Below are 13,819 nucleotides of genomic sequence, written 5' to 3'. Positions count from 1 at the left end.
GCGCTTGACCCGCTGATCAGATTTTCGACGATCGCCGACTGTGTTCGCCGCTATCGTTGTGCTTTAAGTGTAGCCTGTTTTGTGGGCACAGGTTCGCCCAATAAAAGCTAGTTTTCTCTTTCACAGTACTGCTACTGTGTTCGTTCTTCACCGTCACTACCACGTGACACTATCATTGTGCCATGCCGCGATTGACAGCGAACCGTGTACACGCAATTTGATTCGACGAGACTTTGCTGGCATAGAATCGGTCACAACATTAAAGAAATTTCGATGCAGTTATGCGTGTCTTAACCGTACGTTATCTCGATAATGTCACGCTGCCCGTGACTGCTGTTGCCTACGCCAACGACTCACGTGCCCATCTATCTCGTCTCCTGCACCTGCGCTTCCCTTACCTTTCTTATGCTCTCCTCCTCTTTACCTGTTATCCTCTCCAGTTTATTGCTTGAAAACGCCGTTCGTCCGACCATCCAATGTGCGCATATTAGACGAAGGAAAGGCACGAGGAAGCTTGTTGACTTGTGTGCAAAACTTTACTCACGCAATTTTTGTTTTTCCCGTGTGAGATGTTAAAGTAAGCGAATGGTGCTTTACTATATCAGCTGTTTCTACACTTCAAGGCACAGTCAGCTACTGTCTTTCCTGGAAGGGCACATGGCAGTTCGGCAGTATGTGCCAAAAGGCCGCAGGATAGGGCGTGTCTCCACTACGGGGCTGTGAGCGACGACGTAAGGCAAGGCGATGATGGTGTCGCGTTAAGCGAGCGTCCGGTTGATGGTGGACAGCAGGACCCTCCAGGCAGCCGCGTTGAAAGGACAGCGGCCGCCGCGGTTGAAGGCGTCGCAGTCGCCGCCTGCCTCCCCCACCTGGCGCGCGCTCCGTAGGCTGCGGCTTAGCAAAACCTCGTCCATGAACGTCAGGCTGCGGGACATCGAGTGAAAGCAATCAGCAACTTCCCCGTCCAATGCCCTCGTTGTACGAATACTTTCAGTGATGGTGACCGATAGTTGCTGCGTATCACACATGAATCGCCACTCTTCGCAGAATTCTTAATTCAGTTGCTGTTTTCGACATTTACGAACCAACAGCGCTCATTATGCGCTACAAAATGGAACACAGAAAGGGAAACGCAATTCATTTCAGAGTAACCATGCCTGAAACATTACTAAAATACACGTGACAGTCAGTTTCGCAAGAGCTGGGACGTGCCATGTTGTCGATGCAAATGCGGTGATCGGATGTAGGGCTTTCAACTAGCGTATTCGCTCACTAAGAAACAGACATAGTGGTAGTATACCACAACAACGTTTATAAAGTGAAAGCCTTAGGTGTGTATGTGTTAATTTTAATTAAATTAAATTATGGGGTTTTAGGTGCCAAAACCACTTTCTGATTATAAGGCACGCCGTAGTGGAGGACTTCGGAAATTTTGAGCACCTGGGGTTCTTCAACATGCACCTAAATGTAAGTACACGGGTGTTTCCGCATTTCGCCCCCATCGAAATGCGGCCGCCGTGGCCGGGATTCGATCCCGCAACCTCGTGCTCAGCAGCCCAACACCATAGCGTCTATATGTTGGCGGTTGCCTTGTCCAAACTGACGAAAATTGTCGACACCGCCAAGAGTAAAAAATCATGCGAACAAATGCTCAGATAGACGTCACATTTCTCAGGGAGGTTCCTGTAAACAAAGTAAATTAATGGCTTTGAAAAGAAAGTTTGGCACATGGGCCTCTGGGGTGCCAGGCGAGCGCGCTTCCCTGAAGCCATGGCCGCTCCACGATACTTGTTTACTAAGGGCGTGCCTAGTGCGTGCCTGACTGCAGATCTTGCTCCTGCCACTGCTGCTGCCACTGCACTGGCTGCTCCTACCATCGCTCGCGCATTCGTCGTATTCTTCCACCGCTGTCTCCGATGCCGCTCATCGTGCCAGCGTTCACATGCTGCCTTTCCCACCGCGTAGGCGCTGACGGCACTGGCCCATTACCAATAGGGGCGGCGATTTTGGTGAGTCCTGTCGTGCGCTCTGATGGACAGTTGCCACAGTTGTTCATAAAGGTATCGTAAACGTGACAAAAAGTGTGCCAAGTGTGCGCTCATGCTTTCGGCCTTAACGTTTTACAAGCGTGTAACACTTAATTTTTTTTACTTTTCTGCTTTGTTGGTAATTTTTTTGCGATGTTTCATGCAATAAGTTATTTTAGTCACATAACGTGTACGTTTTTTTCAATATTCGTCAAGTAAAAATCACAACGTGATATTATTGTACACAGACGGTTTTTACATAGCTGCATTACTAGCTATCACATGTGATGGTCAATGGATGTTTTTAAGATTGCTTACGAGGCTTTTTGTCCATGGACCACAGACTTAATTCTTCTACATTTCCAATCTTGAAATAAAAACAATGAAAAACACTTGAATCGCACTAGTAGTACACGCTAGTCACAACCACTGTTTTTAGCTTGCGCTAGTTGCGGGCATTCTGATGCTGAGGGTAGCGCGACATGTTCTGCAGAAAGTTGCATTGTGCAAGCTAGAGTGCTCGTGCTTGCAAAGCCATAGACAACGAGTGTCTGAGCGCCACTGGTAGTAGCCAGAGCCAGGACCTGCTTTCGTCACGAGGGGTGTTTTACGCATTGAGAGGCGTTTTGTTAGACTCTGGTGCGTCAGGTTCGGGTTGCGTGGTGGTTTGAGCGAGTTCTCACTGTGCTTCAAGTCACTTCCCTCGCTCTCCGTTACACGCAACCAAGACGTTTGCACTACCACAGCGACACATTGCATTATTAAAATAAAAAAAAAGAAAGTGCCGATCCCTCTTGGGAATCTATGGAACTGATAAGCATTTGGCAGGCTGCTCGCTACCTATGATCTTTTTAGATATTGCAAAGTGTTACTAGATGGAACATCACGTTTTTGAGAGGAGCAAAATTTTCTGTGCAACGATAGTGAGCGTGTGACGACAGCGGAAAAAACGAGAACGATACTGAGAAGGATGGCTAGACGGGTTTATTCTACTACGGCGAACAAACGTGACTACTTCTTCAGTTAGGACGTAGACTCATACAGAATTCTGTACACACTTAAGGGCTTAAGGTACGGACAGACAGACAAAGAACTTTATTTACAAGGTCCTGAAAAGATTTGCCCTAGGGCAGAGCTGCGAGCCGCTCCCACGTGGGCACTTGTAGGCCGAGCCTAACCGCCACATCATGGGCTCTCTGGAAAGCCCAAGTTTGCCGTGAAAGTTCTGAGCTCTGGATGGCAGAGCTCCAACCTTCCGTGATGCGATTGGGTCCCTGTAACGAAGGGCATCATCACAGCATGTGTGCGACATTGCTAACAGCCCCACAGTCGGGGCAAGTAGAGCTAAAATCTTCTGAAGTGATCGTATGGAAAAGGGCCAGGTTTGGATAGGACTTAGTCTGAAGCATGCGTATAGGGGACGCCCGAGGTTTAGGCAGTTTGCTACGAGGCAGAAGATAAGTCCTCCTACCCAGGTGATAGCGCGTAGTGATTTCGCTGAAAGTAGTGAGAGTGTCCTGGAACTCGTTAACCCCGGAGTCTGAGCTCGACCCTGCTCCCACGCGGTAGGTTAGTACTCGCGCTTGTGAGTGGGCGATGTCATTGAAATTGGAAAAGGAGTCAAGCTGGGGGTGGAGATACGCCGGAAACCACGCGATGGTGCGCGGAGAGATTATCTTGTTCTTGAGAATCTTGTGAGCCTCCTCAGCGATGGAACCTGAAGGGTCAGGGTTCCTCAGCGATGGAACCCTGACCGCCGATCTCGAATCAGTGAAGATTTGTGATCTGCTGTTATGTAGGAGTGCTATAGCAACTGCGACGTGCTCCACTCTGGTTGGTGTTGAGTACTTCAGGGAAGCCGCATTCACTATCTGTCCGTTGTGATCAACGAGGGTAACAGCGAAGTTAGACGGCTGCCCATATTGGGCTGCATCGACAAAACATGCCGAGTAGGGATCGTCTTTGGTACGCTTAAGGAGGGCAGGGCTCTTGCCCTGCGTCTGCCTACGTTGTGTTGAGGATGAATATTACGGGGAAACGGCGAGATTTGTATGCTGTTCCTTTGATATTCTGAGATTTCATATTTCCGGTCTTCCATGAGGATAGGGTTGATCGCAAGAACCGCCAGGATCTTCTTTCCAGCCGAGGTACACGATAGACGGGCCAGTTGGGCTGACTCCTGGGCCTCGATTATCTCGTCCAATGTGTTGCGCACTTCTAGTTGCATAAGGAGGTCCGTGACCGCCCGTAACAGAATGCCTAGTACTTTTTTGATACTTCTTCTTGTTAGCGTGTTATTCTTTTCTTCTCGGAGTTATACCAATTGTGCATAGATGCCACATAAACTATATCACTCATGAGGAAGGCGTGGAACGACGTGGAACGGGAGGCAGGAACGAACGGAGGTTGTCTTCTTGAAGGCCTCCACGCCCTCGAGACTCTGTTGATGAGTCTGATCATGTTCTGAGTTTTGGCTGTGAGCTTGTCGAGCATCGTACTGTTACTGCCATTGGATTCGATGAACATGCCCAGGACTGGAATGGTGTCTACTCTGGGGATGGTACAGCCGCTTTTAGTGTAGAGTTTGATGTTTATTTCAGACAACGGTTTCCAGCCTCTAGGGTTGGGCCCTCTCCTGACAGGCCTGTAGAGGAACTCAGACTTGCTCGGGGAGCATCTAAGCCCCGTATTTTCCAGGTTCATCTCTGATCTACAGCCTCCTGTAATCCTAAATCAACATCTGCTTCGCTTCCTCCGGTGCACCAGATTGTGATGTCATCAGCGTAGAGCGCATGATTCATCCCTTCTACGTTGGAGAGTCCTTGCGATAGTTTCTTCATGGTAATGTTAAAAAGCAGTGGTGAGACTACCGCTCCTTGTGGCATGCCTATGGGGCCCCAACTGAAATTGTCGGACTTGAGGTCACCGATTTTGACCATGGCCTTGCGATCCCTGAGGAACGAGCTTAGGTATCTGTGGAAGGCGCCTCCAAAATTGAGCACCAAATTGGAGTTCAGAATGTGAGTATGAGACACATTGTCAAAGGCCTTCTCCAGGTCTAGGCTTAAGATGTCTGTTATATCTATTGCACTGTTGTCAATAATTTGACACTTGATGAGCTTCATCACGTCCTGCGTTGACAGGGCCGGATGAAAACTGATCATGTTGTACTGAAACAATCCTTGTTTCTGGATATGCTTGGAAATGCGATTGTGTATGACATGTATCGCCACTTTCCCCACGCAGGACGTAAGAGTAATGGGTCAGAGGTTCGAGAGACTCGGGGGTCTTCGAGGCTTTGAATTGAGGATGACCGAGGCCATTTTCCAGGACACCGGGACAACTTCTCGTACCCATATTCCATTGATCTCTCTCAACCTTTCTATGGAGCCGTCGTCCAGGTTTCTGAGGGCCCGGTTGGGGATGCCATCAGGACAAGGGGCCGACCTCCCATTTAGATTCTGGAGGGCCTCCCTTACTTCGCATGTTTTGAAGGTGTTATCTAGCTCGGGGCAAGATGAGCCTTTGTAGGGAGGATAGTCTTAGTCAGTCGAGTTGCCCAGTGGCAGATACTTGCGAGCGAGTCTTTCAAGTACGGTCTTTACTGTCTCTGATTGTGATGCCCCGTGTAGAACTTTCGCTATCACTTGTCGTTGGTTGGACTAGGTATTGGCATCATTGAGCAGATGCCTTGAGTGGGTTCCATTTAGCTCCAACTCTCACCTGGCCATCCATGGGATTGCAGACCTCATCCGTCTCTTGTCTGCTCAGCGTTTGGCCGTGATCTTCTTAAAGGGAAGCTGAAAGCTTTGCCAGAAAAAATGAGTGGAGAGCAGTACGTCGTGGTTTTCAACCCTCTGAATTCGAATATCGCATCGAAATTGAGCGAAAGAAAGCGCAAACATATTTTATTTCGACGAAAAGTGCAGCAGCAGACACGCCCAGCTCGCGCGCCTCGTTTGCACCTGTGATCGGTCGGGCGCCTCGTGACGTCAACAATGGTGTTCGTCCGGACCGACTGCTGCCGCTAACGAAGCACGGTGCGAGGTACTTTGGTGCTGTTTTGCTGAGACGGTCATGGAAAATTTCGAGAGCTTGCGTTTCTCTGAGGAGTTCGGCGTGAAGTCCAAACTCCACGAGAGCGATTTTGCGGACGACAGTGACGGGTGACGCCTTCGAGCGACAAAACGGGCCGTCGCTTCAACGGATCGCTCGGTGTTGTCACTCGATCGCTCGTTTCTAGAAATCTAGAAGTCGTCGATTGTCGCCCGGAAGTACTATGAGCGACTAGCCAATAGTGAAAAGCCGGAACTGGACGTACATAACTCAAATACTATTGTTTGTCGCACGGCACGAGCAAACTATTGAATTTTACACGTGCAAGAATAAGGACCTAGTGCAAGACCTTCAGAAATATTTTATGCTCATTTTTCAGTAAAATACATCAAATTAAATTGATAAAGCACGCGTCACGCTAGTTTCGGCGCGTACATTGCTGCCCTCATACCGGGAAGTCGTCGCTCAAAGCCGTCGCGCGCGTGGAGTTCTGCTTGCAGGCGACGAGTATACGCGACAGCCATCGCCTCGCTTGTCGCGCTTTCGCTGCCGCATTGCAAGATCACTTGTGAGGGTTTTATACTTTACTCCCTACATGTACGAGCCGATTGCGAAGAGCCGGCCTCTCCAAGAAGCAAAAAATGCTGGTGCAAGCACTGCTTTCCACGTGAACGAAGGCGAAGTGTTAGCATCTCCTTGTGTTGGAAGTGTTCTTTGGCGAGTATGTTTTTTGCTAAGCTGCATTCAGCGTTCCAGTGAGTAAGTTTCCGGGAAAACAACTGCAGTGTTATGTTCCTGCATGCCTTATCGTAGAACGTAAGCGGTGATGGTATCTTCGGCATTTGTGCGCTGTCCCAAAGCTGTCGGCAATCTACACAGACGGTTTAAATGCGGGAAAAGTTTACCGGCTGTTGTAGCACGTGTAGTATAGAACCTTCATCAGCGCGCCATCCGCACGCTACTCGTAACCGGCGAATTCCGTCGGCTACGTGAGATGGTCGGTTTCTTATGTGTGCGAGAGAAGGAGGAGCGCAGCGTCCTGGCGTGAGCAGGCTTTCGAACACATGCAAACTTTACGCTTGCACTGCGTTATGGTAGCTGCATGCAGGCTGTTTCACAACACACGTGCGACTAAAAAATTCGCGGCGCTTGGCGATGAAACTTGCGTCAAGGGTGGGAGATAAACATGCACCTTCCGTTCTGCGTGCTAACATAAAGGAGAACCCAAAGCACGCATTATTGATAAACTCCGGTAGTTTTCGTCACGGAAGTGGTTAGAGCCCAACACTGTTGTTCTTGAGCGCTTGAAGTTGTTTCGCTTCACAGCAGCCTCCCACTTAGCTGAAAGCTTCTTGTCTTGCAGGAAATCATGGAACATCGGAACATCGTTAAAGAGCGTATGTTAGGGCGGGTTGGTATTCCATAACTGAGGTTTTTTAGCGCACGAAAAGGGACGAAAGACAGTGGCAAGATGCGGACATTGCGCTAACTTCCAACAAATGTTTTATTTCATGAAGCGGTACACATATATATAGGCAACACACACCACCGTACGCATGCGCATATGTACTGATTTCTAGTCAAATAAGACAGCAACCAGACATGTGTAATGGAAAGTTAAGATGATATCAAAGATGACAGAACGACCATGCATAGCCAAAAATTTTTTTTGTAATTACAAGATTAAAATGTAATCTCCATCAGGCCACCCTCTCTGTCACGTTTAAAAAATCGAATTCTTTTATTGAAAGATCTATTGAAGGCGCGTTAACGCAAGCGCTCCCTAAACTAGCGATCTTCGCCGCTTAAATAATCTCACGAGTTGTTTGCGCTGGGCTTCTTCCTATCACCGTGCACTGTTTATAAATGGGACTGCACCCATGCTTTCTGCAGTGAAAAGCCAGATGCCCCCCTCCTCCAGTTCGCACATGATTTGCGTGCTCACGCAACCTGTCATTTACGCACCTTCCCGTTTGGCCGATGTATATTTTGCCGCACGACAGGGGCAGTTCATACACGATATTGGTCTCACAATGAACGTAGCGTTCCTTGTAATTTGTCCTGCAACTGGGCTTCTCAGAACCACAGTAGCTGGCCTTGCACAAGTTGGACAGCTTGATTGGCGCTGAAAAGATGACGCTTACATTTGCGTTATTGCCAATCTTCTTCAGTCTGTGCGAGATATCGTGGATGTACGGTATGATTGCGCGTTTCTGCTTCACTCTCGCATTTCCCGGTTAAGTGGACTACTCATCCTGTCGCCCACGTTTTGCGGCATTAAGGAGACCTTCGGCCACAGCTGTGATGATATGCTGCGGGAAACCGGCCTGTTTCAGGCGATCCACTTGCGCCATAAAACTGTGCAAACACTTTTGAGGACATGAGCGGCGAAGAGCGTTCATTAGGGTTGACTTTGCAGTCCCCCTCGTCACTAACTTAGAGTGGTCTGATGAAAATGGCAGTAGCGGTTTGTTCGCCTTTGGTTCATATGCCCAGCACACCTGGTGTACCTCAAAAACATTCTTGGTGTACCTCAAAAACAAGCAGAAACGCGTAATCATACCGTACATCCACGATATCTCGCACAGACTGAAGAAGACTGGCAATAACGCAAGTGCAAGCGTCATCTTTTCAGCGCCAATCAAGCTGTCCAACTTGTGCAAGGCCAGCTACTGTGGTTCTGAGAAGCCCAGTTGCAGGACAAATTACAAGGAACGCTACGTTCATTGTGAGACCAATATCGTGTATGAACTGCCCCTGTCGTGCGGCAAAATATACATCGGCCAAACGGGAATGTGCGTAAATGACAGGTTGCGTGAACACGCAAATTATGTGCGAACTGGAGGAGTGGGGCATCTGGCTTTTCACTGCAGAAAGCATGGGTGCAGTCCCATTTATAAACAGTGCACGGTGATAGGAAGAAGCCCAGCGCAAACAACTCGTGAGATTATTTAAGCGGCGAAGATCGCTAGTTTAGGGAGCGCTTGTCTTAGCGCGCCTTCAATAGATCTTCAATAGATTCAATAGAAAAGAATTCGATTTTTTAAACGTGACACAGAGGGTGGCCTGATGGAGATTACATTTTAATCTTGCAATTACAACAAATTTTTTTTGGCTATGCATGGTTGTTCTTTCATCTTTGATATCATCTTAACTTTCCATTGCACATGTCTCGTTACTGTCTCATTTGACTGGAAATCAGTACATATGCGCATGCGTACGGTGGTGTGTGTTATGTATATATATATGTGTACCGCTTCATGAAATAAAACGTTTGTTGAAAGTTAGCGCTGCGTCCGCGTCTTGCCACTGTCTTTCGTCCATTTTCGTGCGCTAAAGAAACCTTAGTTATCGGAACATCGTCGCGGCCGCTGGTGTTCGCGCAAGCGTAGGCTGCACAGAACGCCGGCATGGTCGGCCTACAAGTTCAATTGATGCTGCGCACGTCAACTACCACTCCTATATACACACAAACAAAGGAATGTAGGGTCGAGCTCAGCAGATTAGGACGGCACGCACGAATAAATAAGCCCGGTCAGGCACGGTCGCGGAGACTGCGAAGGAACGGAACACCAGTGCTGACGTCACTACGCCGCGGTTTCCGGTCTCAGTTCGCACGGTCAGCGTCAGCAGCAGCGTGCGGCGCTCGACGGGGGGCGGAGCTACAGCGCAATTTTAGCCGACGAGTGCGTCGCTCCTCAGTGAAAAATCCCCCCCAAATTTTACCTGCATGGTTTATAAGGTTCCCGCATCCGTATATGAGCGTCTTATTGAATTCGACAGACTCTTCAGCGTCCCTTTAAGTTTTGTTGAGCTCCGCAATCTTTATTCGGAGCTTCGGTTGAGTTTCTGCCCTTTCCATCTGTTCAACAGTGACGTTTTAGCTTCTAGAAGATGAGCGAGGTGGCTATCCATCCTGTCCACCTCCAGTTCCGTCTGGACTTTCTTTGTCGCTGCAATGATATCCTGTTTTAACTGGTCAGCCCACTGCTTCTACGCTAAGTACTGAGTCATGTGTTTGTGCCCGCTCTTCCGAAATCTTGCGAAAGTACTCCCAATCTGGAATAGTGCACTCTTTGAGGTCCCCGCTTCTCACGTTGAGGGAGGTGGCCAAGATATTAGGATCGCTGCCCAGGTGTACTTGGAGGTTGGACCGAGAGGTCGACTCGACATTCCGCATGAAAAAGAGGTCAAGCGTGGTATCCCTAGAGCAGGAGTTGCCTATCCTTTTTGGGAAAGCCGGATCTACTATAAGCGTGAGGGTTTTATTGACTGTAGTTTGCCATAGGTCAACGCCCTTGGGGTTGGCTTGTTGGTACCCCTATGCTCCTTGCGGAGCGTTGAAGTCTCCGGCAACCAGGAGTCGGAGTGTACTGGCCTTGCTAGTAGCCCTGTTGAGAATTGCCGCGAATCTTTGCCTGAGGTCTTTGGGTGTACTGTATATGTTAAGTAATGTTAAGTATATCTTAAGCAAGCTCCTGGATCTGGACTCCTGGTCCCCTGGAACGCGAGTGGCCCCAAGAACGGGAGCGGGAGCGTGTCCTGGGGGCCTTGCCAAAGCAACCTGAAAGAAATATAAGGCCTCCGCACGCCGGTGTGACGTAATGCTAGTCGGATGGGCCGGACAGTCGACGCCGTCGGCGTCTCCGAGCCTAGGTTCGTTGCGCTTGCGTAGTGTCTTAGTGCGTCGTGGATACTATGACTTCGGAAAATTAGTGCTGTCCTTAAAGTGACAGCAACCTATAAATGCATATGCTTCGGTTCCAAAGCAAGACACGTTTACCTGACGCAACAAATAAGGGGGAGCCGCCGGTTCACCGCACTCAACAGCATCATAGAAAGCAACATTCTTTCATGCCTTCCTCAGATTACTTCACTGGAGAGATTGTTTTTTGCGCATATCGCAACATGACCTGCCTTATTGTCCTTGTGATGTTTGGTCGGGGCTAAGGCAAGCAAACTGCATGCTGCTTAGTCACTTTATCCTTAGATGGAAAGAAAGAAAGAGGAAAACTGCATATTGAAGACACATAATATACTTTATGCGCAAATGATAAGAACTGCATTCAGAAACAAACATTTTAAATCTAACATATACAATTATCATTCTCACTCTTGCATTGCGTAAAACACTCCTCGCTAGACACACGAATATTGAGGCTCATTTTATCGTGAAAAGTTTATCATTATAGGGTCACGCACAACTAATTGTCAAATAGAATAAGCTTCCATCTTTGTTGTACCATTTCTTGTGTTTCTTTTATTTCCACTCGCCTTGTTTGCAGGCCGTTTTGGTCTTCATAATATGCTGAGATAATGGTGAAAAGTAAGTCAAAAACGAGAGGCCTACTCTCAGTCCTGAAGGAAAACATGCAATTAATGGATTTCGGTAGCATGGAGAGTTCCAATCATAAACAGGTAGCACAATACACTAAAACTCTAGCATTTGAATTGGCCGAAATGCAAGGTTTAAATTTTGATAATGTAGGCAAATAAATCCTACCTACGCCCCAGGTTTCCTTTTACAAGGGTTCTGTCAACACAAACATACGTAGATCTTCAACAAAACGGAGCTTCATGAATAAAAATAATGAGAAACATATCTGAGGCCTTTAAGGTCTGCAATTTTCGATCGTTCTTGGCGTTGCGTAATTTGTCATTTTTTGTGCGGCACAAGTTGTTCAGCAGTGTATTCGCTGCAGCACTTATAACATGCCCCACTACCTCCTGTGCAAGATGACAGAAATCACACACATCTACATCCTCAAAGTAATGAAGGGTAGCGAACACAAGGCCGACAAGAGTATTTTTCTGCCTAGGAAGGCTGAAAAATTGTACGGCGTATTCTGGTGTCCTGAGCTTGTCCAATATAATTTCAGTAAAGAGTACAGCATTAATTACAACTGCTCGTGGAAACTTCAGGCCACCCCTCGTCATCTTCGTGATTAATGCATTGTCAGGATCAATATGGATCGACGTCTTGCATCACAAGACTTTCGCTGCAAGATGCGCATGTCAACTCTTTAGAGCTGCATGGGCACAATAGCCGGCAACATAGGTTAGTGCCGGTAGCCTTGACGTTTTTTTCTCAATATCAAAGTCGGTCACAGTGACGTGAAACTGGCCCTTTCCTGAATTTACACTTGTCTCCAACGCGGTCGCGCTCGGCGGTCGTAGCATGTCCAAATCTGGCAGGTCCAGAACCTTCTGCAGACGCAATTTGTTTTCAGATTCATATATCTGCCTTATAGAAACGTGGTAATTGGCACCAAACAATTGCCGGTACTTTCCAAAGCGATGCTCCAAGCTATCAGTTTGAAATTTGCCCAAAAGAACATACTCGAAATGAAGCTCTTCGAGACAGCTTATGGCAAGTTCATGCAAGGCGTGGGTAGTGTGGCTGAAACTGTGCGTTTCACGTGTCAGGCGGCCATTGTCATGTTTGAGGTTCCCAAGTGATCAAGCCACTGCACTATTCTCTCTAAGAATTCTAGTTGAGGACATGACGATGAAACTATTGGACCTTGCAATTGATCTCGCAACCGCTGTCTTTTTCTTGGCGTCTTGATGTTAACAATGTTCCACCAAGTCAAAATGGTGTCGACATATTGAGATGTTTCCTTTGCATGCTAGAACGTTGCGACAGTGAGAGCAGCAACAGTAGATGAGTTAAACATCTTTAAGGCCAGTTTAACGTTCTGCCGCTCCATGTTCGAGGGGGTCAGTGCCTTCAAAGTTAGTGTTGCCGCTAGCTTCAAGAGTTCATGCTTTTCAGCTTCGTGCAACTGGCATAATACCTTGAAAGATGCTGTAAGTATATATCTTTGGTTCAGCCTCATCATTCTTTGTTTCAGGAAATTACATGCATTTGCCAATGTTTCTTTGATTCAGCCAGTTATTTCCTATACAGTTTAGTATGTGAACTGGGTCTACCACGAAAAACAGGGGTCGTGATGGGTCAGCAGGATGCTGGTAACCAATGCTGACACTTGCCATCTTAGCGAAGTAGGACATGGCTTTTCTGTTTATGGAGTTGTTGTCCGAGATCACTGCGATTATTCTAAAACCAGATGCCTCTAGATCAAGAACAATCTTCCGAAGGAAGTCGTGCAGCTCCTTAGCATCGATTTGTGCCACAGGAACAATGTGTACAACATCCTTGTTTCAAGAAAGCAGGCTCTGTATCATAAATACGTGGGCAGTTTTTGCTGCAGTCGATGAATTTACCGCAGCACCACTAACATAGACAGCCTTGTAATAAAAATATGATCGAAGGTGAACCTCATCAATCATTACAGTCTTTTCATGCTCTTTATATGTGCTTACAATACGCTTTGCATAGGAAAGAAAGCTAGATTCTTGCTGCACCGTTTCAGGGCTTACATCGTACGATGAACACAGTCTTCTGATCGTATGAGGATGTGGCATCTTAAGCTTCATCGAACTCGAACTTATCAGGAATCTGTATGCATGAGGTGAACAAAAGGCTAGCAAAAACCAATAAATCAGGGGGATATCGGCCAGCATTATTCAAAACAAGTATCAACTTGACTCTTCAAGAATTTAAGCACTTCCAAATGACATTCTTGCAATTCGCATGCGAAATGTTTTCCACTTACTTCTAGCCATGTCGAAATCAATGTCAGTAGATGACGGGTATTTTCAGAACGCTGAGTGCTGATATCCTTATGTGTTTGTTCGATCACGTGTAACACACTTTTCAAATATCTCAAGTC

General features: G+C 47.4%; 1 protein-coding gene across 1 annotated transcript in view; it reads right to left on the bottom strand.

The window, feature by feature from the left end:
* Positions 1–534: 534 nt before the first annotated feature.
* The window catches only part of LOC142588986 (uncharacterized), a 53,878-nt gene continuing 40,593 nt past the window's right edge, over positions 535–13,819 (bottom strand). Inside the window, exon 3 of the mRNA XM_075700779.1 lies at positions 535–924. Coding sequence (XP_075556894.1) covers positions 759–924 — 166 coding nt within the window. The 3' untranslated portion in view covers positions 535–758. The remainder of the gene's footprint in view (positions 925–13,819) is intronic.

This window comes from Dermacentor variabilis, chromosome 7 (genome assembly GCF_050947875.1).
Source record: "Dermacentor variabilis isolate Ectoservices chromosome 7, ASM5094787v1, whole genome shotgun sequence".
Taxonomy (NCBI): Eukaryota; Metazoa; Arthropoda; class Arachnida; order Ixodida; family Ixodidae; genus Dermacentor; species Dermacentor variabilis.
The sequence above is the reverse complement of the archived record's forward strand: the minus strand, read 5'-3'. Positions and strand labels throughout refer to the sequence as shown.